This window comes from Anolis carolinensis, chromosome 3, assembly GCF_035594765.1.
Source record: "Anolis carolinensis isolate JA03-04 chromosome 3, rAnoCar3.1.pri, whole genome shotgun sequence".
Taxonomy (NCBI): Eukaryota; Metazoa; Chordata; class Lepidosauria; order Squamata; family Dactyloidae; genus Anolis; species Anolis carolinensis.
In genome coordinates this window covers 5,276,234-5,302,528 of record NC_085843.1, presented here as the reverse complement: position 1 = coordinate 5,302,528, position 26,295 = coordinate 5,276,234, and the positions used below count along the sequence as shown (strand labels likewise).

General features: G+C 42.9%; 1 protein-coding gene across 1 annotated transcript in view; it reads right to left on the bottom strand.

Moving 5' to 3' along the window:
* Nucleotides 1-1,068: 1,068 nt before the first annotated feature.
* The window catches only part of xndc1n (XRCC1 N-terminal domain containing 1, N-terminal like), a 34,915-nt gene continuing 9,688 nt past the window's right edge, over nt 1,069-26,295 (bottom strand). Inside the window, exons 3-10 of the mRNA XM_062974420.1 lie at nt 24,184-24,328; nt 20,939-21,094; nt 19,428-19,591; nt 17,075-17,151; nt 14,169-14,419; nt 12,003-12,084; nt 9,355-9,500; nt 1,069-7,811 (exon numbers count right to left, since the gene is read on the bottom strand). Coding sequence (XP_062830490.1) covers nt 7,570-7,811; nt 9,355-9,500; nt 12,003-12,084; nt 14,169-14,419; nt 17,075-17,151; nt 19,428-19,591; nt 20,939-21,094; nt 24,184-24,328 — 1,263 coding nt within the window. The 3' untranslated portion in view covers nt 1,069-7,569. The remainder of the gene's footprint in view (nt 7,812-9,354; nt 9,501-12,002; nt 12,085-14,168; nt 14,420-17,074; nt 17,152-19,427; nt 19,592-20,938; nt 21,095-24,183; nt 24,329-26,295) is intronic.

Below are 26,295 nucleotides of genomic sequence, written 5' to 3'. Positions count from 1 at the left end.
ATGCCATCACTCTTTTATATATATAGATTGCAGATGGGGTCTGAGGGTCTACTGTAGTTTTATTGATCCATTTTTCCACATTATAAACTGACGAAAGCATAGGAGTCCAAGGGGGCATCAAACTGCATTAAATTCTACAGTGCAGATGCAACCCTAACTGGCCCCACCCACACTGCCACATAATGCAGTTTGAAATGCATTATAATGGTCAATGTAGTGTCATATAATGCAGATTGAACTGGATTACATGAATCTACGCTGCCATATTGTAAGACAATTACCTTCAATGGGTCCTGGCTCAGGAGGGAAATCAGGCAGAAAAACCCAGTCTTGTGAGAGATGCAAAAAGCAAAGTTTATTTTCACCATAACTGTGAGAAGGCAAACAACCGTAAACCCCAAAACATTTGTACTTGCAAATGGCTGCCGCCACATGTGCGTAGCAAACAAAGAATTTATACCTTTTGCTTATCTAAAATGGACCAATGGCTGAGGGTCTTCCTCACCTTCCACACCCACTTGGCATAAGTGATACCTGTGACCTCACTTGTTGATTTCAAGATAACTTTTGGTTTTGGTCTTGGAACTTAAGCGGCTGAGGGGGGAAAGGAAGGGGCCTGAGGCTGTGAGGAATGGTGGGAGTTGGAGTCCAAAACACCTGGAAGGAGGGCCCAAGTTTGCCCATGCCTGTACCTCTTTAGTGTGGGAGGAGTTGTCGTCATGTGATTGTACTGAGCATGTTCAGACACAGGACTCCTTTTTGTTAGCAGTTTCAATCAGACCTCGGTGGAGTGGCTGAAGGGGAAAAGGAATGGGCCTGAGGATGTTAGGAATGGTGGGAGTTGGAGTCCAAAACACCTGGAGGGCTGATGTTTGCCCATGCCTGAGCTAAATCCTTAGTATCCATTGCCCATTGTTATCAAGACCGCGATTTAGCAGGGATCTGCCCTGTGAGGGAGATCCGACCGCTCCTCCGATGAGATAATGAACCTTGGCGAGCCGTTAGGGAAGCAGAAAATAACCCGGAATATAAATTTACCTGAGACCAAAAGGAAAAGACTCTGCCAAGTTGAAGGAAAAACTGCCAAGGCATTTTATTAAAGCAATTCAGCTGAAAAGGACATCCGCCGCGATAGATCGCCATGCGAGATGTAACGATACATTGAAAATAAAGCAATTTTATACATTTCTAAGTTTGAAGTCTGCTTGAATCTCCCGCCCTGTCTCTCTGCCCAATCTGGCTTCTGATAGGTCGAGGGCGCCGCACGAGGCGGGAGCTTGGTTCTCTGCCCTGCACCTCGGCCAATGAGGAACAACCTTCGCCTCTGCCAGGGCCAATCAGGTTGGGGAAGGCGGGAGTCAGCTAGACAATGGGTTCGGGTGAATGAATCATTTGGAGTTATCTTATGCAAAGTGATTACCCGAAGCTAGCGCCTTCCAAGATAATCTTAAGATTATTGCTGTTTTTGAATAGGGTCATTTGGGATGTCCGGGGTCCTTTATGCACGTACACAGTTCATGAACACCTTAAGGTGTGGCGGAGATGTCAGCTAATATTGACACTATGGGATTACGGTGGCAGGACCAGCGGGAAGTCTTCCTTGGGCTCCCCAGGGGTCCAGGATGGGATTGTGATCAACATTACCATATGAGACTTTATCACCCTGGGGACTGCTCCAATCTAGGGGGTCAATCTCTGGCTATGGGCCATGCAGATGCAACATAGATTAAATCTTTATGGTGACAGTTTACCTTCTTATATGTGTGAAGCCCAGAATCTAGGGTGAGGGAAGGCAGGAATTTCCGGGGTCAGCTAGAGTTCAGGCTATGCCTTCATTGATTAAAATATACTAGGGAATATAGAAAATCATATCTTATCAATTTCCACCCAAAATTACCGAAAAAGCACTAAATATTAACATTTATAGCTTATTTTCCATTCCTGCGCTAATAGCGCAAAGCGGGAGGCGATTTAGGCAAGGAACGCAGTTTGACAATCAGCTGATGATCAGAGAAGGAATGGTCAAAAATGATCTCTGTTGGTTGTATTTTAAAGATTAGGCGATTTTAGTCATGAATATGAATTGGGGTGATTCTTGGTGCAAAATTGAGTGAGTTATGAATGGAAATGCATGCTGGGGGTGGGCGATTCAGCAATTCAGCCATATTGTGGTTTTTCTGAGAACAGGGAGGAAATTCAGATTCCCTCCGGTTTAAAAAAACCCAGGTTTTTCTGTAATATGATATATATAAAAGGGAAATATATGAGTTTGGGGGTCTTCCAGGGAACCCACAGACCAAGTTACATTTGGCTAAACAGTTAATAAAGAATTGATTCCAATATTTCATAAACATATAAGCATACGATTCATGAAAAGTCCATAAGCAGCTCAGGTTGATTTCTGTCCTTGGGAGTCCAGCAAGAGTATATGAGTGAGGAATCCTGTCCATTCATAAAAATGAATGAATGAACCGAAGAAGTCCGTCCGGGAGTCTTTGCCATTATGGGGATCGCAGCTGGTCCTTGAAGAAACTACATTTCTCTCCCAGGGAATGGCAGTCCGCCACCAGCAGCCCTGGGAGAAACTTGTGTCCCCATAAAGGCATCCTGTCAGGCGCGGGAGCCGAGAAGCGGCCCGGGGCTGCAAAGAGCAATTGGAAACGGCTTTTTCTGACAGTCAGCTGTTTAGAAGTTTTAGAATGGACCAATTGAGGCGCTGTTGGTTGTCCCGGGACCAGGAGTCTTTAAAAGTGTTAAATATAAAAGATAGGCACGCTTGGAATATTTTTGAGAAAGTTATGGGTCAAATTGTTCGGTCCCCTATGTTACTCAATGGCAGGGAGAGTGCGGAAGGCTTCCCGCCAGGGTTGGAACGGCGGCTGGGTTAGTGGAAGAAAGGAGAGAGGTTTTCCATGCAGGAATCAGAGAAAGGGATACAAAGTAACCACTGGAGAGAGTCTCAAGATAAAAGGGGTGTCATAGACAGAACGCCACCAAATAGAGTACAACACAGTTTATTAAAGTTACAGAACTAAAAAATGCCCGTAGGAAGCAAAGGACTAGGCAAACACTTGTCTTCAGTGTGAAAAGTAACAGAAACAGCTCCGTTTGAATTAAAACGGTTCGAAAGGATAAACCGGATTAAACAGGAGTTTAATCCGGATTAAAGCAAAAGTGCTTACTTCAGCCTGACAATTTAAACAAACAAAAGTTGGAAAACAGAGGTCAAAATGAACACAAAAAACTGGCAGCAGATTCCTCTCTGCTACTCAAAAGCTACAGATGAGTAACTCAGGCTGTTTACTCCTCCGTGCAACGAGCGAAATCCGGGTCCAGGCACATCAATCAGGGTAATGGCGGTCAGCAGGGTCCCAATCCGGTCCAAGGTCGAAAGCCAAGTGCAGACGTCTAAAGTTCCACAAGTTCCACCGAAAGCCACAGAAGGGATAGTCCAAGGTCGTAGTCAGTCCGTCAGTCCAGCGTCAATCCAGAGTAGGTCCAAGCTATCAAGATTAAACACAAGTTGCACAGAAAAACCCCACACAGTTCCTCCCGCCGTCTATGCCGTGTCCTTGGTAACTTACGTATCCAGCAACGAATCACACCCGTCTTCAGGAAGTTCCCCAACAAGAGCCCAAGCGTTCGTCCAGATTACCTTGCCCAACGCAATTAGCCATTGATCCTAAACCCCATTTTATCCCAGTTCATAACTCCTCATCGCTGTCAGCTGCAATCCTAATTCCAGGTGCCTCATCATCATCATCCTCATCAGAGCTAAAACACCTTTGACTACGCCCCACAGCATCCCCAGCTGCGGATCCCGCTCCATCCCTCCAGCCCGTCCATGGGTCTGATCCTGCAACCCGCCAATCGCCTCCCATGCTATCAGTGCCGGTGACACCCAAATCCTCCCTCACACGAGTCCACGCCATGTCATCCTCCTCTGAGCTAACCATCTCTTCCTCCATTCCCTCAGTAAAATCCTCAAATGAGTCTTCATCTGTTGGTTCTGCAAATAAGTCCCGGAGCCGTTTCCTTTCACGCTCCTCAAAAGAGTCTGACTCTCGAGGAGTCTTACGACCCCGTCTCCCAGTACCGGAGCCAGAAGGCTCAACCATAACAAGGGGATACTTTTATTGGGGGATTAGTTACAATGTTAGGGTTGGGGGGGGGGAGTGATAAAAGAAATCAATAATAATTCGTTGTGGTCCGCGCACTGTCCCGCTCCGTTGGTGATCCGGATTTGTGGAACTCCCCGCAGCAGGTCAGATGAATTTAAAAGCGGGGGTCTCCGCTATCAATGGGAGTTGGAGTCCAAAATACCTGGAGGGCTCGTTTGCCCATGCCTGAGCTAAATCCTTAGTATCCATTGCCTATCACTCATTTCTAAAAGGAGTATGAAGGCATTGTTATTGCTGGTGTTATTATTATTATTATGATTCAAATTGCCTTATGTTATTATTGTTTGGTCAGAAGAATATGTGGGTGAAAGATCTTGGGCTTTCTGAATCCAATGGTGACCTGTTTTGCTATCCGCTGGATAGGGTGCATCTACATTGTGGAATTAATCCAGTTAAGTTCCGTGCAAAAACAAAATAATTTTTTGTTTGCAATCCAAGCTCCTAAAACGTGAAATATCATTGGGAAAGTAACAAAACCTCATACAATTTCACTCAAGAGAGAGTGGACCTTTTGCTAGAAAATCAAGCATTGTATGCTTTGTGTATGTATCCCTTTGAGTCACCTATAAATGTATAGCAATGGTATGGATTTCATATGTTTAGCTTGGATGCATGCTGCAAGTCGACATGCGAGTGTAGAGAACAAACCATAGAGCACTGACTACATGCAACCTGAGCCCTGGTCAAAGGAAATCTAGTATAATGACAAGTTTGTAACTTTGTTTGTGTTTTTAAATACATTATAACCCTCAATTTCCTTCTGACACGATTAAATGCATAGCTTGGATGTTGTTTTCTAAGTGCCCACTAGAGGACAGTTTTCTCCATGTTCAGAGACCAAGCTTTTCGTATTCTGGGTTGTTGTGTGTTTTCCGGGCTGTAGGGCCATGTTCCAGAAGCATTCTCTCCTGATGTTTTGCCCACATCTATAGCAGGCATCCTCAGAGGTTGTGAGGTATACAGTAGAGTCTCACTTATCCAACATAAACGGGCCGGCAGAATGTTGGATAAGCGAATATGTTGGATAATAAGGAGGGATTAAGAAAAAGCCTATTAAACATCAAATTAGGTTGATTTTACAAATTAAGCACCAAAACATCATGTTCTACAACAAATTTGACAGAAAACGTAGTTCAATATGCAGTAATGCTATGTAGTAATTACTGTATTTACGAATTTAGCACCAAAATATCCCGATGTATTGAAAACATTGACTACAAAAATGTGTTGGATAATCCAGAACGTTGGATAAGCGAGTGTTGGATAAGTGAGACTCTACTGTATTAGAAACGAAGCAAGGGAGGTTTATATATCTGTGCAACCAGGCTATGAAGCTGCAAGGCTTTTCAATGCTAATCAAGGTGATTAATTGCAACATTCCCACTTGCTTTCAACAAACAAGTTCTTTCTTCCACTCTGTACCTTCCAGATATATAAACCTCACTTGCCTAGTTTCCTACCTGTTTCCCCAAAAATAAGACATCCCCCGAAAATAAGACCTAGTAGTTTTGTTGAATTGCTAAATATAAGGCCTCCCCTGAAAGTAAGACCTAGCAAAGTTTTTGTTTGGAAGTGTGCCCATTGAACAGAACACCAGAGCATGCAGGATTGATAAATGTACGTACCATAGATTGTTGTACATGGAAATAATGGAATTAACAAGAAATTCCTGATAGGATTCACAGTTTGCCTGGTTATGCTGGTTTGTGATGACAACTATTGTACAGTATATAGTCAATGTTCATTTCTTTTGTTCAACAATACATGTGAATTCTTCATCGAAAAATAAGACATCTCTGAGAATAAGACCTTGTGCATTTTTGGGAGCTAAAATTAATATAAGTCACTGTCTTATTTTCGGGGAAACACGGTATAGACATCACAACCTCTGAGGATGCCTGCCATAGATATGGGCGAAACATCAGGAGAGAATGCTTCTGGAACATGGCCAGAGAGCCCGGAAAACTCACAGCAACCCTGTGATTCCAACCACGAAAGCCTTTGACAATACATGTTCATATTCTACTGCAAAGGTGTTTAATTTGGCTTGTAGGTCTTCTGAATGAGCACAGGCTACATTGTCGTCAGCATATTGGAGTTCTATAACGGTCGGAGATCTACATCACTTGTTCAACTATGTTTCTGGCAGCAAATAAAATCAATAAGTGTTAACAGGAGCAGGAATCTTATATAGTCAAGGATGGAAGATGACCCGAAATGCCAACCATGGAAGACTGGGCAGTGAATATATCGGTGTTGTGGTTCAGTCTGATGATGATGGGGGATTTGGGTTTATGCAGGCTGACCAAAGCAATGCAGATGAGAGAAATCTCAAAGGCTCTGATGCTGGAAATGTTGAAGGCTCTGGCTTGGATCCACAGACTAGCAAGGAAACAGAAACTAGTGATAAGGGTGATCTTTCCCAGGAGTTCGAACATCAACAAGTTCCAGGTGTTTCTGGCAGTGACTCAGAGGAGTCTTCCTTAGATATATGAGGTTAAGGTTAAAGGTTCATCGTCCCAGACGTTCCCTTAGAATCGCTAACAAACGCGTGGGAACGCAAGGACAGAGAAATGCTTTTTTGGCTTGTAAACATGGGTAAATACAGGAGAGACAGAGAAAGATTTCAGACGAAGCAACGTTGATTTTTGGAAGTACAGCTCCGCCTTGTCTTAGGATTCTCGTTTATGTTCATGCCTGGAATCTATGATTTGGATTTTACGCCAAAGTTCATGTTGCCTTGGTTCAAGGACTAATTTCCTATACCAGAGGATGCAAATTGCTTATACCTCTGGATTATAGCCTTTTTGACTGACTGCCTTTGCATTTGAATATTGCTTTTTATTGAGTGCCATTGCATTTGGATGTTTGCCTTCTTTACTGCTTTTTATTCATACTTTGCTATCTTTTATCAATAAACTGTTTAAACCCAGCCTGCTGTGGTGAAGTGTGTGTTAAGAGCAAGGTGAACTGGTGCTGAGGTGCAACAGTGGGAATGTATAGAAATGGACAGGTTAATGAATTTGTTGAAGGATAAATCACTGCGCAAAGATTTAGAATCGAAACTTTTCTATCAACGTATATTTGAGGGAGAGGAAAATACTTGACGGACAGGTTTGGAGATATAAACCATTGGGAGATTCATTTGTTAACGGGAAAAAGAAGTAGAAGTAAACAACTTTCCTATGTAAGAAGCCTATTACTCTCAATATCCTCCTCGCTGAGGGTCCTTATCCAGCGAAGTCTCTGTCCAAAGACACAGACCCTCAGCATAATGGGAGCCAATGGTTTGTAGGCCTTCTTCTGAATGAGCACAGGCTATGTTGTCGTCAGCATATGGAGTTCTATAACAGTTGGAGAACTACATCAGTTGGCCGAAGCTCTCCGCCTATTCTGCCCACAGCCAAGGAGGACTGCTGCCTGAAGGCTGGGCCTGATCCCCGCATCCACTGGCGTGGCTCTCTATCTCCGAGGCACGGAAAGGCAGCTGGCAAATGGGGCACTGGACCCAGGCTTCTTCCCATGATGATGATGAGGAAGAGGAAGAGGAGGAGGAAGGGCTGGGTGCGAGGTCCTCTTCTTCTCCGCACCTGGAGGCATGCGCAGGTAAGGCTTCGGCAGGGAAGCGACCTGGGAAGGAAAGAAGGGAGGTTGATGAAGGTGTAAAGAAGTGTGTTTTTATTTTAGTTTATAGAAGTCATGTTTAACTGTGTTTTAAAAGAGTCAGTATTTCAGTTATTCTGCTTTCATGAGTGGTTGCCATGGAAAAGGGGCCAACTGTGTTTAGTTGAAGAGAGAGTAGAATTTGGAGGGAAACTCAGTCTGTGGTCAGAGAACCACAGGGAAGGTTGGTTTTTAGAGTATGTGCCTGAGAAGGTGCAGTTAAGACTGATTCTGGTTGAAGGGATCAGGGTGGCTCAAATGTTTGATTTTGAGCCAATTTAAAAATAAGTTTGGTGGCTTATTTTAAGGTAGTCTGTTTCCAGATAAGGAACAGATAGTCTGTGATTGAAATTCACAGGGTGACTGCAGGTTAAAGCAGTGGAGAAAGAAGTGGTATTTTAAGGTTATTGTAACTGTTAATCTAAGTGCCTCTGAAGAAGTTATTGTAACCATTAAGCTTGTGCCTCAATAAACGTGTTATTGTTCTCTCAAACATCTCAGTCTCTGTCATATATACACACATCAGGAATAAACCAGAAGAAGAAAGAAAAACAAAATTTAAAAGTCTCCTCTCTAAGTAGCCAGTGGCTAAATCTTCCAATAGTGGTGGCAAGAGTTGATGATCCCCTTGACATCTGGTGGCAGCATTATAAAACCTCTATAATTTGGTGGCAGCTTTTAAACAAAACATCTTTATATTGGTGGCAACGGATAATATAAACTATATAACAATAATATAACAATCTCCATCTCCACATCTCCGCAATTGGTGTCAGCGATGGGATTTTTAAAAAAGATTTCTCCCCCTTTCTGACATCTTTACAGAAGGGAACTCCAGCAGGGGCAAACTTGGGCCTTCCAGGTGTTTTGGACTCCAACTCTCACCATTCCTACCAGCGTCAGGCCCCTTCCTTTTCACCCTCAGCAGGAGATGTGCTTCCAAAAATCAACGTTGCTTCTTCTGAAATCTTTCCCTCTCTCCTGTATTTACCCATGTTTACAAGCTAAAAAAAACATTTCTCTGTCCTTGCGTTCCCACGCGTTTGTTAGCGATTCTAAGGGAACGTCTGGGACGATGAACCTTTAACCTTAACCTTGTATCTCTATGTAAGGAAGACTCCTCTGAGGCACTGCCAGAAACACCGGGAGCTTGTTGATGTTCGAATTCCTGGGAAAGGTCACCCTTATCACTAGTTTCTGTTTCCTTGCTAGCCTGCTGCTCTAAGCCAGAGCCTTCAACAGTTCCAGCATCAGAGCCTTTGAGATTTCTCTTATCAGTATTGCTTTGGTCAGCCTGCATAAACCCAAATCCCCCTTCATCATCAGACTGAACCACAACACCCACATCTTCCCTGCGGGTGAAAAGGAAAGGGCCTGAGGCTGTTAGGAATGGTGAGAGTTGGGGTCCAAAACACATGGAAGGCCCAAGTTTGCCCATGCCTGGTGTGGACAATGCTTTAGAAAGCAAGGTGTTGAAAAGCAACTTCACTATGCAAACTTTTCTCCTTACCTGCGCAAATGGGACAGGTGTCTGAGGCCACAGCTCCATCCTCCGGCCTGTTCACTCCTCCCTCTTCATTTTCTCTTCTTTCCACATTCAGACGATTTCTCTTCCGGTCCTGGGCTCCTCCCTTCCTCTGAGAGACATTCCTGGGCCTGCAAGAAGGAACAACCGTAGACATTCAGGTTCTCCTGGGAAGACTTAAGCTGAAGACGTGGGAAGAAGACCAGCACTGATTTGCTATATGCGACCGTTGGGAGTTTGAACTCCATTCTGAAGGAATGTGGAGAAATGCCAGGATTCAAAACTAATAAGGAGAAGACGGTCACTTTTTGACTAAGAATACAGGGAGTAAGGAGGAACATTTATTTATTTATTGACAGTATTTATATCCCGCTCTTCTTTCTCATCCCGAAGGGGACTCAGGGCGGATCACATTGTACACACACAAGGCAAACATTCAATGCCATATGAACATAGAGACAGAGACAGACACAGAGGCAATTTAACCTTCTCCAGCTTCCTGAGGGTCTGTTCGATTCTGGCTATAGGAGGAGCAGCTGCTTCATCATCCACTGTGACGCCAACTTCCTCATTCCAAATGCTGCTGGGTGATTTTTATGGTGTTGTAAATTAGTTAAATTAGCTTCCCCACATAAGCGGCACCTAAATTTCCCACTTGATAGATGCAACTATTTTTCGGGTTGCTTAGGTCAACAACGAGCAGGGCTATTTTTTATTTTAATAGTCACGTGCTCACTCCAACGGGCTGGCCTCGAACTCATGACCTCTCAGTCAAAGTGATTTATTGCAGCAGGCTACTAACCAGCCCACGCTACAGCCCAGCCCCATAAAACCTTATGTGATAAATAGATCAGCTATTCCTAACATGGAAGGTTAGATCCCACCCAGTAATGATAATACAATGAAACAAAAAACAAATCAACACATAATCATGGTAATGTTAGAACAGCCAAAATAAAACCCACCAAAAGAGGGAAGGACCTCTTCCATGGAATGGCTTTGGATCCCAAAAACATACCAGAGAGGTAGCAAAGCCAACTATTAGAGAATTGGCTGTGGGTAATTTTTCCAGTTTTCTTTCAAAGCAGCAACAAGTTCTTTTAACAAAGCAGAATTGTATTTTTAGGATCACAATTTGACTTGAGAAGCATGCCCTTCGTTTTCCAAGAAACGGCAGAGAAAATCGGGTTGTTGTATGTTTTCGGGACTGTATGGCCATGTTCAAGAAGTATTCCCTCCAGAGAAAATCAATTATGTGCAATGCAAGGCCCTGGAAAATGGATGAAATTGGAAGGCTATGTATTTTATCCTCCCCAGACCTACATCAATACCTATGTCCCCATCTACATTGCCACTTAGTACAATTTCATGTCATTTAGCTGCATTGAACTGCGTTTAATGACAGTGTAGACTCATGCAATGCAGTTCAACTTGCATTATGAAACTGCATTATATGGATACCTGACCTATAAGCTACATTTTCACCATAGGAAAAAAAATATGTAGTTGCAATTAAATTAAAAATAAAACCCTGAGACCTGAATGGTCCTATCTATCCTTTAGCACAGTGATGGCCAACCTATGACACGCGTGTCAGCACTGACACGCCTAGCTATTTTTGCTGACATGCTGTTGCATGCAGATTGATCGGATGACTAATGTCTTTTGTGGCCAAATTTGGTGTGATTTGGTCCAGTGGCTTTGTTGTTTACTCCATGGGAATTATGCATATTACATTTATATATATATATATATATATATATATATATATATATATATATAATCATTCTATTATTATTCTATTATTATTGTAGTATATTATTATATTATTACTATTATATTATTTTTATATTATTCATTATTCATGACTACATTGAAACTACAATAGAGAGAAATCAGCATGGAAACTGCAAGAGGTACCATAGATTGTTGTACATGGAAATAATAGTAGTAAATAGTTTTTGATGTATTAAATACAGTTATATATTACAATTATATATTTTTGTTATTTAAACTATATATATTGTGAAATTATGGTTTTTTTCTCGAAGTGACACACCACCCAAGTCATGCTAGGTTTTTTGGTGAATTTTGACACACCAAGTACAAAAGGTTGCCCATCATTGCTTTAGCATGTAGTTTTGCCCCACATTCTGCTGGTTCTCATTTCATGGGGATTTTTTTTGCTTCCTGCAAATCTGTTATCGAGGGAAGTTGCAATAGTGATGGTAAGGGATTGTGGATGGTCAAACTGGGATATTAGGGATTTAATTGTTCACCAGAAATGAACCGAGAAGAACAGAGGAAGGGCTGTGCTGCAGAAGCATCCTGCCGATTGAAAGGTCAGCAGTTCGAAGCCCGGGTTGAGGTGAGCACCCGCCGTTAGCCCCAGCTCACCTGCCCACCTAGCAGGTTGAAAGCAGAAATGCAAGTAGATAAATAAGTACCGCTTTTAGTGTTGTCTGTCCTTGTTAATTGTATAATCGGCATTGAATGTTGTACAGTATGTGTGTTCTGCAAGCTGCTCTGAGTCCCTTTTGGGGTGAGAAAGGCGGGGTATAAATATTATAAATAAATAAATAAGTAAATAGATAAACAAATAAGAAGCAAGTGCCAGAGACAATCAAGATTACCTTCCCCCATTATTGCAGCCTGATCCTCTTCTCCGGCTTGTTTTCCTCCGATCTCTTCTTCCAGCGGATTCCTGTTCGGACCCTGAAAGATGCACCAGAACAACAACTTCAGCAAGTTAAGGTCAGTTAAAAGGGAGACTAGAAGTCCCTTTGGGGAGATAGGGTGGCATATAAATAATTATTAATAATAATAATAATAATAATAATTAAGCACAATGGAGCCACGGGTGCACATGGCAGGAAAGGAGATTCCACTTCAATATTAGGAGGAACTTTCTGACTATTAAAGTTGATTTGCACTTGGACTCTCCTCCTCTGGGGTTTTTTTTTAAAGCAGAGACTGGATGGCCACTTGTTGGGAGGGCTTGTATGGTGTCTTCCTTCCAGGCAGAAGGGGACTAAACTGGATGGACTTTGAAGGACCACTTCCAAGTCTAGAATCCTATTATTATTATTATTATTATTATTATTATTATTATTATTATTATTATTATTATATTGTATGACACAGCAAACAAGATAGATATGCTGGATTTCGTATCACAAAATCACAAGTCGAACACTTCCCAAGTGTCTAGGACTGTGTGATGTATTTTCGGATGATGCGTGCAGATCCCAGTCGGGTGGCCTTTTGCAGTTGGCAGATCGTAATTTTGTCAATGTCTATTGTTTCCAAATGCCGGCTGAGATCTTTTGGCACGGCACCCAGTGTGCCCATCACCACCGGGACCACCTGCACTGGTTTCTGCCAGAGTCTTTGAAGTTCAATCTTGAGGTCCTGATAGCGGCTGAGTTTTTCCTGTTGTTTTTCATCAATGCAACTGTCACCTGGGATGGCGGCATCAATGATCCAAACCTTTTTCTTTTCCACAACTGTGATGTCTGGGGTGTTGTGTTCCAGAACTTTGTCAGTCTGGATTCGGAAGTCCCACAGTATCTTTGCGTGTTCATTTTCCAATACTTTTGCAGGTTTGTGATCCCACCAGTTCTTTACTGCTGGGAGGTGGTACTTGAGGCATAAGTTCCAATGAATAATTTGGGCCACATAGTTGTGCCTCTGTTTGTAGTCTGTCTGTGTGATTTTCTTACAGCAGCTGAGGATATGATCTATGGTTTCGTCGGTTTCCTTGCACAGTCTGCATTTTGGGTCATCAGCTGATTTTTCGATCTTGGCCTGAATTGCCTTTGTCCTGATGTCTTGCTCCTGGGCTGCAAGGATCAGGCCTTCTGTCTCCTTCTTCAGGGTCCCATTCGTGAGCCAGAGCCAGGTCTTCTCCTTTTCAGCTTTTCCTTCAATTTTGTCAAGGAACTTTCCATGCAATGTTTTGTTGTGCCAACTGTCAGCTCTAGTTTGTAGTGCGGTTTTCTTGTACTGGTTTTTGTCTGTTGTGCTTTGAGGAGTTTCTGTTTTTTGAATTTAATCAAAGCAGGTTTTTCACTATTATTATTATTATCATTATTGGGGTCTGTCCTGCCACGAGGAGGCAGAACATCACCTGCTGTCCTGTCTCTTTAAGATTCTAAAAGGGCGGAGCTTAGCCTTGGCTACTGCCAGCCTGAAATGGCAGTTATTTTTTGTCAGTTAGATTTTGTCAGTTGGTGAGGCACTGGAAGGAAGTGTAGGAAGCAAAAAGGATCACAGAAATTCACATCACGTTGGAACTGTATTCAAATTAGATTAAAAAGCCATAGACTACAGCAATAGAGAAAGCCATGTCAACACTGCATTGAAGTCATCTCAAAGATACAAAGAATCCAGTCATAACAAGACTTTATACTCTGTGGCAATATCTATCCAGAACTGCATAGACCAAAAGATTTCTTTCCTCACAAGAGACTTCATAGTGGCAACAAGAGGAAAAGAGATCAATTTTGTCTATTAATAAAATATTTTGTTTCACCAGATAGTCTCCAATCTGTCCTTCGTGCTATGGTTCCTTCCAGTTCATTTGGTTAAGCATGGAGGCAGAACAGAGTCTATTTCTACTTCTTTCTCTGAAAGTACCTGATAGCAATCTGTCCCACTGGAAGCGGATTGAAGAACATTTCTAAGGTTCACAAAGCATTCATGAGCATTAAAGTGGTGTCAAACGCCATTCCTTCTTGGGGAAGCCTTGCGGAGGTGAAAGCTGAGGGCCTTGTCCTAGTTTGACATAAAGTACTCACGCAGTCCCAGGTTCTTCTGAACCGCTTGTGGGCTTGACCTCTTTTCCTCTCCGCTCTTTGCCCCAAGGGGAGAGGAGTCCAGCAGCAGCGGGAAGACCCTTTTGCGGGGGGCCGAGGAGGAGGAAGCGGAGGCCGCTTTGAGCACCATCCTGGCCGTGCGGCTCAAGCAGGGCGAGGGGGTTCCTCCGGGGCTGGAAGAGGGGTCCAGCTGCTGCAAGCGGCTCCTCAGGGCCACTTCTTCCTCGGAGACCCTGCAGAAATGGAGAGAGGAAAGCCCAGTGAGAAAGGTCCGAAGCAGAAGCTCAGATGCATTGTGATACCAGACATAACTTCAAAGCTGATCATGAAGACATCAGAATACTCGTGGTCCCTAAGTTACAAACACTCAAGTTACAAAAGAATTAAGAGTTAAGAACAGGAGTGAGACAACAGGAAGTGGGAGGAAACTCCAGAAACTTCATTTCTGCGGCTGCTACAAATGAGGTAATAATAATAATAATAAGCTATATGGAAAAATGCAAACTGAAATCCAGTCTCTGACTAACACTGTCCGAATTTTTAGCACTGATATCAGCATGGAGTTTGGTTTGGACAAATGTTCAACAGTGGCATTGAAGAAGGGAAAAATCATTGAAAGTGAGGGCACAAATAAGCTTAATGGCCAAACAATAAAGTGTCACCAGCCAGAGGCCTATACATATCTGGGCATATTACAGCTGGACAACATCAAGCATGAACATGTGAAGACTGTGGTCAGCAAAGAATACACACAAGTGTCACAGACAGAACGCCAGCGAGTAAAACAAAACTCAGTTTATTGAGGTTACAGAACTAAAAACGCCCGTAGGAAACAAAGAACAGGGCAAACACTTGACTTCAGTGTGATAAGTAACAAAAAAACAGCTCAGTTTGAGCTAAAACGGTTCAAAGGGATAAACCGGGTTAAACAGAAGTATAATCCGGATTAAATCAAAAGTGCTTACTTCAGCCTGGCAAACAATGCAAACAAAGGAGGATCAACAGGAGTCAGAATGTAAACAACAGACTGGTAGCAGATTCCTCTCTGCTACTCAGAAACAGCAGGAGAATAAACCAGGCTTGTTTATTCCTTCCTGCAGCGAACGAAAAGCGTGGTCGTAGTCAGGATTCAGTTTAAGGTTCAGCGGCCAACGATATCCAGGTCCAGGCACAGCAGTCAGGGTAACGGCAGTCAGCAGGGTCCCAATCCGGTCCAGAGGTCAATAGCCAAGCGTAGTCGTCTAGAAATCCAAAGGTCTCACCGATAGCCAGCAGAAGGGATAATCCGGAATCGAAGTCAGTCAGTCCAGCGTCAATCCAGTGCGAGTAGATATTGCCCGTCAAAAAGACGACGGAGGATCAAGCTATCGAGATTAAACACAAGTTGCACAGAGAAAAACCCCGCACAGTTCCTTCCGCCGTCGATGCCCAGTGTCCTTGGTAAACTTACGTATCCAGTAACGAATCACACTCTTCAGGAAGTTCCCCAACAAAAGCCCAGGCGTCCGTCCAGATTACCTTGCCCAATGCAATTAGACATTGGTCCCAAACCCCAATTTATCCCAGTTCAAGCTCATCATCGCTGTCAGCTGCCATCCCAATTCCAGGTGCCCCAACATCATCATCCTCATCAGAGCTTAAGCACCTTTGACTACGCCCCACAGCATCCCCAGCTGTGGATCCCGCTCCATCCCTCCAGCCAGTCCATGGGTCTGATCCTGCAACCCGCCAATCACCTCCCATGCTTTCATTGCCTGTTTCCCCAACACCCAAATCCTCCCTCACACGAGTCCATTCCATGTCGTCCTCCTCCGAGCTGGCCATCTCTTCCTCCAAACCCTGAGAAAAACCCTCAAATGAGTCCTCATCTGTCGGGTCTGTAAACAAATCCCGGAGCCGTTTTCTTTCACGCTCCTCGAAACTTATAGTTTCTCAAGTCGCTCCTGACACAAAAAATACTACTATTATTATTATTCATCAAAAAATCATTTATTGTATGGGCCCAAGGCCATGACAAAAAGCAACACATCTGCATAATTGTGCTGTTGCGCCTGGGGCTATAACTCTTAGCGAAAGAGGCATGGACGTGACATCTTTCCCCAGGGGATTGCTTCTTGCCCTCCTTTAGGGAAACTGGAACTCCCAAGGACCAAAACACTGTAGATAACTCAAAACTGGTTTTATTGTTCACAAAAGGTTATCCCAATAAGCTGGAAGTTTCAAAGGGGTAAAGGAAAATATATATTACAGTATTTGGTTGTCTTAAGTCCAAGGAGCTCTGCAGCGGAGAAGCTTTTCCAGGTCCCTCTTTCTCAATGGCTGTGAATGCCGGAGCAATCCTCAGCCTCAGTCCAAATGGCCTATGTTTGAAGACACAGTCTTCCTCTGGTGCCAAAGAACTGATTTGAAGGCGCTTGAGACTCCTCAACGTCGTCCAGGTTGGCCCTGAACATGAAGCAATAAGTCTCAAGGGTAAGAACCTCAGAATTGGTGCTGAGAGGTAACTTAATCAAGGGCTTTTAGAGCCAAGTCCCTCTCTCACATCCATCTGATAGAAAGTTTGATTGTGGAATGAAAAAGGAAACACTGACCCACTCCAGGAAAGGGTGGAGTCAAACAATTGAGCTGAGGGAGCAATATAACTGGTGCAAACAACATTGATTGACAACTATGAATAACCAATCAATCCAACTACATTTACAGGGTAAAGGCAAAATCAGGCATGATACAACCATTCAAATTTTGCAACTTACAGTTCGACATATAGATGGCGCCACTTGAGCCGTCACAATAATAGTACCCTTGAACAATAGACTTTATTTTATTATTATTATTATTATTTATTAATAAGCAGTACTTGCTGTTGTGATAGTGGTAGTACTACTTACGCAGGCTCCTCTGGGAAGAAAGTCCGGCAAATGGCTGCATTGGAAAGCCATGGGTTACTCGGGGGTTCAGCAGGACCCTGTGTGTGGTGAACAGAGAAGCGAAAAGGATAGGAAAATAAAATAGGAAGCAAAATAGCATAGGCCCCCATCTACAGTGACCACATAATACAGTTTTAAACCAGTATTGAGGAAAGTGGCTTTGCTATGCAGATGATTCCATAGAAAATCCTGGAAGAAGTTTTGGGCCCAGAGGGGATTTCTTCCATACATTTGTGTGAGAGTTTGTTGTCAGGCTGCTGCTGGCTCCAAACTGCATTAAATGCCCAGTTTAGACGGGGCCTCAGTCTTAGAGCTCGAAAAGATCCCAAGTGTGATCTAGTTCAACACAATTGTGTCATGCAACAGGACACAAGCAAAGCACTCCTGGAAAATGGCCATCCTGCTTCTGTATAAAGAGCCTGGATGACATTGATCATAACTTTGCTCTTCTTTCTGTCAATGCATTTTTAGCTACTCAATGTCATTATGGGCCAGTCTTTGAATATTCTATCTATATCTTCAGCAAAAAGGCTTCTAGTTATTTTGAAAACATTGTGTTGTTTTATTTTTAAGGAGACAAGTCAATCTGGGCTGGGCTGTGGCGAAGTTGCTTAGTAGCCAGCTGCAATATATCACTACTGACCGAGATCAGTCAGCCCGGGTCGGATTGAGCTTCCGACCATTAAATAGCCTAGCTTGTTGTTGATCTAAGCAACCCGAAAGACAGTTGCATCTGTTGAGTAGGAAATTTAGGTGCCGCTGCGGGGAGGCTAATTTAACTAATTGGTGTCACCATAAAAAGAAGTCCAGCAGCGTGCAGAAGAATGAGGAAGTACTCCATCAAAGACTCGGTGTCACAGTGGATGATGAAGCAGCAGCTCCCCCTGTGGCCGGAATCGAGCATACCCTCATGAAGCTGGAAAATGTTAAATTGCTTCTGTGTCTGTGTCTGTATGTCATATGTCTAATGGCATTGAATGTTTGCCATGTATATGTGCATTGTGATCCGGGGTGAGAAAGAAGGACGGAATATACTGTATATACTCGAGTACAAGCCTAGTTTTTCAGCCCTTTTTTAGGACTAAAAAAGCCCCCCTTGGCTTATACTCGGGTGAGGATCCTGGTTGGCTTATATTTGAATCAGCTTATACTCGAGAATATATGGTAAATTTATTACTTTTCTCTATTATTATTGGTATTACATTTATTTTTTTACTCTATTATTATTACATTTATTATTGTACTCTATTATTGTTGCTACTATTACATTTATTTTACTTTATTTTAATTATTATTATTAATACATTTATTATTTCAATCTGTTCTTATTATTAATATTATATTTATTATTCTACTCTATTTATTATTACATGTATTATTTTCCTGTATTTCTTATTATTATTACATGTATTATTTTACTCTATTATTATTAAAAGGATACATAAGCACATTTACATTGAAGAAGATGAGAATAATGATTTGATCAGAGTTGGACAGTCTTATCTTAAATTTGAGCTTGATGCTAATATTCAAAAACATTTACTGTATATACTCGAGAATAAGCATAGTTTTCAGCCCTTTTTTTAAGACTGAAAAAGCCCCCCTTGGCTTATACTCGGGTGAGGGTCCTGGTTGGCTTATATTTGGGTCAGCTTATATTCGAGAATATATGGTATATTTATTATTTCTCTCTATTATTATTGGTATTATTACATTTATTATTTTTCTCTATTATTGTTGCTATTACATTTATTTTATTATTATTATTAATAATACATTTATTATTTCACTCTGATCTTATTATTATTATTGCATTTATTATTCTACTCTATTTATTATTACATGTATTATTTTACTCTATTATTATTAAAAGGATACATAAGCACATTTACATTGAAGAAGATGAGAATAATGATTTGACTAGAGTTGGAGTCTTATCTTAAATTAGAGCTTGATGTAAATATTCAAAAACATTTAACCTACTGATGCGTCAATTAATGTAATTTTTTGGTATCTATTTTTATTTCTGAAATTCCCCACCCTTGGCTTATACTTGAGTCAATGATTTCCCAGTTTTGGTGGTAAAATTAGATGCCTCGGCTTATATTTGAGTATATACGGTATATAAAATAAATAAAATGGGGCTAGTTGGCCATCTGTGAGGAGGGCTTGGATGGCACCTTCCTGCCTGGCAGAAGGGGGCTGGACTGGATAGCTTTTGGAGGACCCCTTCCGACTCTAGGATCCTATGATATTATGGGTTTGGATCTACGTCCACATGAAAAGTGCAGGACGGTCGCCCCTTGGTTCGTACCTTTCCAGGAGACGAGGCCGGCGCTGCTTGTGCCTCCTCTGCGTCCAGCGGCGTCCGGATCCGGAGGAAGGTGAGGCCAAACTGGGCCTGTCGGTTGAAGGGCTGGCTGCAGGTGAGCCGGACCCGGTCCCACTTCTCAGCCAGAGCGGGAGCCAGGAAGTCCCCTGGGGAGGCGGCCAAGGAGACACACAGCAAACACATGTCGGCCATCTCTCAAAATCCGAATCAGAATTAATCAAAATCTGAATATCTGGAAGAATTAAGCGGTGCAGCTTTGTGTTTAGCATGTGCAAAAAAAGCCAATGTGATTCTAGGCAGCATCCATAGGAGGAGAGGGTTGTTGTATGTTTTCCGGGCTGTATGGCCATGTTCCAGAAGTATTCTCTCCTGACGTTTTGCCCACATCTATGGCAGGCATCCTCAGAGGTTGTGAGGTACCTTCCTTCCTCCCCTCCTTCCTTCCTCTCCCCTCCCCCTTCTCTTCCTTCCTTCCTTCCTTCCTTTCCTTTCTCCTTCCTCCCTTCCCTCTCTCTGTCCTATCCTTCCTTCTCTTCCTTTTCCCTTCCTTCCTTCCCCTTTCCTTCCCTCTTCCCTTCCCTCCTTTCTTCCTTTCGCCTTCTCTTCCTTCTTTTCCTTTCCTTCCCCTTTCCTTTCTCCTTCCTTTCTTTCCTATCCCTGTCCTATCCTTCCTTCCTCCTTTTCCTTTCCATTCCCTTCCCCCTTCCTTCCCTCCTTTCGCCTTCTCTTCCTTCCTTCCTTTCCTTCCCCCTTCCTTCCTTTCCTATCCCTGTCCTATCCTTCCTTCTCTTCCTTTTCCCTTCCTTCCTTCCCCCTTCCTCCTTTTCCTTTCCCTTCCCCCTTCCTTCCCTCCTTTCCCTTCCTTTCGCCTTCTCTTCCTTCCTTCCTTTTCTTCCCCCTTCCTTCCCCTTCCTTTCTTTCCTATCCCTGTCCTATCCTTCCTTCTCTTCCTTCCCCCTTCCTTCCCTCCTTTCGCCTTCTCTTCCTTCCTTTCCTTCCCCCTTCCTTCCCCCTTCCTTTCCTATCCCTGTCCCATCCTTCCTTCTCTTCCTTTTCCCTTCCTTCCTTCCCCCTTCCTCCTTTCCCTTCCTTCCCTCCTTTCCCTTCCTTTCGCCTTCTCTTCCTTCTTTTCCTTTCCTTCCCCTTTCCTTTCTCCTTCCTTTCTTTCCTCTCCCTGTCCTATCCTTCCTTCTCTTCCTTTTCCCTTCCTTCCTTCCCCCCTTTCCTTCCCCTTCCCCTTTCCTTCCCCTTCCTTTCGTCTTCTCTTCCTTCTTTTCCTTTCCTTCCTTCCTTCCCTCCTCCCCTTCCCCTTCTCTTCCTTTCCTCCTTCCTCCCTTCCTTTCTCCTTCCTTCCTTTCCTCTCCCTGTCATATCCTTCCCTCTCTTCCTTATCCCTCCCTCCCTCCCTCCCTCCCTTCCTTCCTTCCTTCCTTCCTTCCTTCCTCCTCCCCCCTCCCTCTTCCCTCCCTCCCTTCCCCTTCCTTCCTCCTTACCTTTCTTGAACATCCGGACCCCGCATCGGTTCTGGCCCCCCTTGGCCTCGCTCGGGGTCATCAGGGCCGTGCAGGGCAGGAGGGTGAGGTAGTTCTGGCCCGGAGCCCAGGAGGAGCGCCCCACGTCAATCTGGAGGAAAGCCGAGCCACAGTTCCCTGGGGAGACACACATCAGACCACGTTCAGTCCCAGGGACCCTGTTATAGGGCGCTAAAGCACAAAGGGAACCCCATTCCCATCGGGACCAAGGATGCAGGGGCCACCTTCAAGTGGGGGGATTTTGATTAATGTCAGAGACCCCCCTCTCTGTCATGGAACCTCCTCTGCATTCCACAGTCTGTGATATATCTTCCTGTCATGTAGCACAAACAGAAGTCTTTGTCATTTGCCCTTCCAGCAATCAATCAGGGCTTGCTGCAATTAACCTCTTGACTGTTGGAATGCTTGCCGGAACGAAATACATACACTTCCACAGCAACAATAGATTAAACATTTCACTCCATATCACAAAAACACTAAAACTCTCTAGGTCCTCCAGAGTGACCCCATGATCCCCTTCCGCCAGTGGTTTGACCACAGAATTGCTCTGGTGAGTCTCTGGCCCTCCAAGCTGATTCTACGGTCCATAGACCCACATGAAAGGGGACAAACTGTAAACAGAAATATGTTTCCTCCAGAGACTAGGACCCAATGGAGCCATGGATTCAAATGGCAGGAGAAGAAACTCCAACTAAACATTAGGAAGAATTTCCCGATAGTGAAAGCTGTTCAACAGAGGAATAGGCTGCCTTGGTAGAGTCCCCTTTCCTGGAAGTTTTTCAATAGAAACTGGATAACCATCTATCAGAAAGGTTTTGATTGTGCCTTCCTTCCTGGAAAGAGGGGGGTTGGACTGGATGACCTTTGGGATCCCTTCCAATGCTAAGATTCTATGTGAATTAAAAAAAACTGTGAATAAACCCCCCTCTCTAGATTCTTCAACACGACTTTATGGAAGACATCCACTGGAACCATAGAATTACCCTGGAGAACCTAGAGATTACTAGGGTGCATTTATATTACAGACTGAATGCAGCTTGATCCCACTTTAACCACGCTGGCTGAGTGGTATGGCCAATGCAGTTTTAACGCCAGAAGAGAATGCTTCTGGAACATGGCCATACAGCCCTGAAGACTCACAGCAACCCAGTGATTCCGGCCATGAAAGCCTTCAACAACACACTGTGTATTGTAGCTCACCGTTATGTTTATGACAATTGAAATAAACTCACGAAAAGACCACTAAAAGATTTCCTGTCTCTGGTGATTAATTGGAACACTGAAATTTCCAGAGATTTATATAAGGTGTCTGGTCTGGCTAAAGGGAAACAAGATCTGGGTAATTTCACTATAGTACGGGAAAAATATGAACACACTTCTATGCACACTGCACATACCTTATTTATAGAGCAAAATAATAATAAGAAGAAAACCGCACTACAAACTAGAGCTGACAGCTGGCAACACAAAACATTGCATGGAAAGTTCCTTGACAAAATTGAAGGAAAAGCTGATAAGGAGAAGACCTGGCTCTGGCTCACGAATGGGACCCTGAAGAAGGAGACAGAAGGCCTGATCCTTGCAGCCCAGGAGCAAGCCATCAGGACAAAGGCAATTCAGGCCAAGATCGAAAAATCAGTTGATGACCCAAAATGCAGACTGTGCAAGGAAACCAACGGAACCGTGGATCATATCCTCAGCTGCTGTCAGAAAATCGCACAGACAGACTACAAACAGGGGCAGAACCATGTTGCCCAAATGATCCATTGGAACTTATGCCTCAAGTACCACCTCCCAGCAGCAAAGAACTGGTGAGATCACAAACCTGCAAAAGTATTGGAAAATGAGCACGTAAAGATACTGTGGGACTTCCGAATCCAGATTGACAAAGTTCTGGAACACAACACACCAGACATCACAGTTGTGGAAAAGAAAAAGGTTTGGATCATTGATGTCGCCATCCCAGGTGACAGTCGCATTGACGAGAAACAAGAAAAAAACTCAGCCGGTATCAGGACCTCAAGACTGAACTTCAAAGACTCTGGCAGAAACCAGTGCAGGTGGTCCCGGTGGTGATGGGCACACTGGGTGCCGTGCCAAAAGATCTCAGCCGGCATTTGGAAATAGACATTGACAAAATCACGATCTGCCAACTGCAAAAGTCCACCCGACTGGGATCTGCACGCATCATCTGAAAATAAATCACACAGTCCTAGACACTTGGGAAGTGTTCGACTTGTGATTGTGTGAAACAAAATCCAGCATATCTATCTTGTTTGCTGTGTCATACAATAAAATAATAATCACAATATTTAAAACAAAGAACAATTTTAACCAACGTAAACATGCCAATATTTCAATGGGAAGTGTGGTTGTTTTTGGCTGATGACAGGATCAAGTGAATTAGGATTGTTGTTGTTGTTGTTGTGCGCCTGCAAGTCGTATCAAATTCAGGGTGACCTTCAGTCAATAAAGTTTTAAGGGGGTTGGGGTTAATGGCCTTGGAGGGAAGGCCACATTTGGACTGCAGGGCTTGAGTTTGCTGACCCCTGGTCTACGAGTGCTAGGTCCTCACTAAACTACAACTCCCAGGGATCCCAGGTGTCAAACTGCCTGGCCATGTCTGTCTACACATACACAAGATGGTCTATGTACAAAGAAAATATGTCCAAATAGCATATAATATTATTAAAGTTCCCAGTACAAAGCTCAATTTGGCAGTACCAGACAAAATGAAAAGGAGCAACAGCTCTAACACAAAAGTTATCCAAGTCTGATATTGGTTCCAATGTATATAGGCTTCAGGGATATGAAAATCATTGTTGCTGAGTATACCAACTCCTGAAGAAGGGGACTCTCCCCGAAACAGGGTACAAAAATACCCGGGAACCCCTGTAGACTTGGGACTTTATTTGGACTTTACTTTCGAAGACTTTTTTGAGAGCGGTGCTCCATCTTTATTTTCTTCATTCCAGTATACAGCAACAGGACCGACCATCTGTTTACTTTGTTTGGAAGATATTTTCATTGACTATGTATCCCCGATACATACAATACTTTACAAGTATTCTGGGATTTTGTATAGTGGCCACGTCTGTCTGTCAGAAGGGTTTGGGCAATGTCTTCCTGCCTGGCAGAAAGGGGCCAGATTGGATGCCCTTTAGGAATCCCTCCCAGCTCTGTGATGCTATGCTTTTTGTGCTCACCCACATCCACATAGCCAATGCGCGTGGCTTGCTCCAGCTGCAGCTCGGCTTTGAGCTGGCGGCTCCGGTCCCGGGGGCAGCAAAGCCAGGGGCGAAGAGGGCAGCCCTCTTCCAGCAGAAGGTTCTCCACGGGATGCTTAGGGTCCTGGCCCAGGAAAGAAGGAAGAACATGGCAGTCAACCTCATAGAATCCTAATGGTAAGAGACTCCTAAAGGCCATTGAGTCCAACCTCCCCATAAATGCCGTCTATTTATAGCTTTTGGACATCAGAGAAATATTGCCATATAAGAGACCTTATGACAATCCAAAAATTGTAGACCAGACCAGACTGGCCATGCTCTGCTCCATTGGGAAGGAGAGAGATGGTATACTTTGGAGAGTGTCAGATCTGCAAAGGAGAGTAGGATTCTGTTCACTTTGCCTCCTTTACTTAAGGGAAGAGGAAGGAGTGCTTTTTTGAGTCATGTTCTTAGGGATTTTTGAGTTTTGGAACTGTGTGTTGGCACATTTGCAAGGAAGCAGTCTGGCCTAAGTGGTGTTCTTCGTGGAGGAAGAATGGAGAAATTGTGCATGTATGCATGAGGATGAATGTATGTACATGTGTGTGAATGCCAAGAAAAAAAATGTAACTCCCCCCCTTTGTTTGTTTATGAGCCAATGTAACTGTAGGTGGTTATTAATCCAATGTAGTTGCATAGAATCTGTATGTCTATATGTCCAATGTCGTTCTTTGTGTAAAAGTTCTGATATAGCCTCTCACACTGAAAATTGCAGTAAAAAGAACCTTTGTTTTAAAAGCATACTCGAGTATAAGCCGAGGCGCCTAATTTTACCACAAAAAAACTGGGAAAACATGGACTCCAGTATAAGCCGAGATACCAATAAAATTACATTAATTGAGGCATCAGTAGTTTAAATGTTTTTGAATCTTTACATCAAACTGTAGTTTAAGATACGACTGTTCAACTCTGATTAAAACATTATTTTCATCTTCTTCAATGTAAATGAGCTTATATATCCTTTTAATAATAATAGAGTGAAATAATAAATGTAATAATGAGTAAAATAATAAATGTAATACAAGAGTAAAATAATAAATGTATTATTAATAATAAAAATAGAGTAAAATAAATGTAAAAGTAACAATATTAGAGTAAAATAATAAATATAATAATAATAAATAGAGTAAAATAATAAATGTAACAATACCAATAATAATAGAGAAAAATAATAAATATACCATATATACTTGAGTATAAGCCGACCTGAATATAAGCCCACCAGGACCCTCACCCGAGTATAAGCCGAGGTTTTTTTTTCAGTCCTAAAAAAGGGCTGAAAAACTAGGCATATACTCGAGTATATACAGTATTCATGACAAATATATAGATCAAAATGATACCACATTGGTAAGGATCATTGCAATTTGTGTTATTAGGATGTGATCTCCACTGCAGAATTGATGCAGCTTCACACCATTTTTACTGCTATGGATTAATGCTATGGAATCATGGGGAGTGTAGTCTAGCAGGGGTGAATATCCACAATACAATAATACAGTTTTGACACCATTTTAATTGCCATTACTCCATGGCATGGAATTCTGGGATTTGAAGCTTGGCAAGGAGCATGTCTACAATGCAAAATAAATGGGGTTTGATATCATTTTAACTGCCATGGCTCGATGATTTGAAAACCTGGGAGTTGTAGTTTTCTCAGGCTTTTCGCCTTCTCTGCCAAAAGGTGATGGTACCTTATCAAACTACAACTCCCAGGATTCCATAGCATTGAGCCATGGCATTTAGTGCAGTCAAACTGCATTAATTCTACAATGTAGATGCACTCAAAGAATATACGCTGAAATGTTATTGCCAAGAGTGCTGTTTTGAGCTCCACATTCCTTTGCTAGCTTATTTCTAAAAAACGTTATATTCTGCTTTGGCCCTAAATATGACCTAAGTATTATAACTGTACCCTCAATTCGCTTCTGACACAATAAATAAAAAAATCTTAACTCCTTTTTTATTTTAAATGTGCAATGAAATATTCTGTTGCTATTTGTGTTCTGAAATGAATATGTTATTATGACCATTTCAAATGATAATATTTTT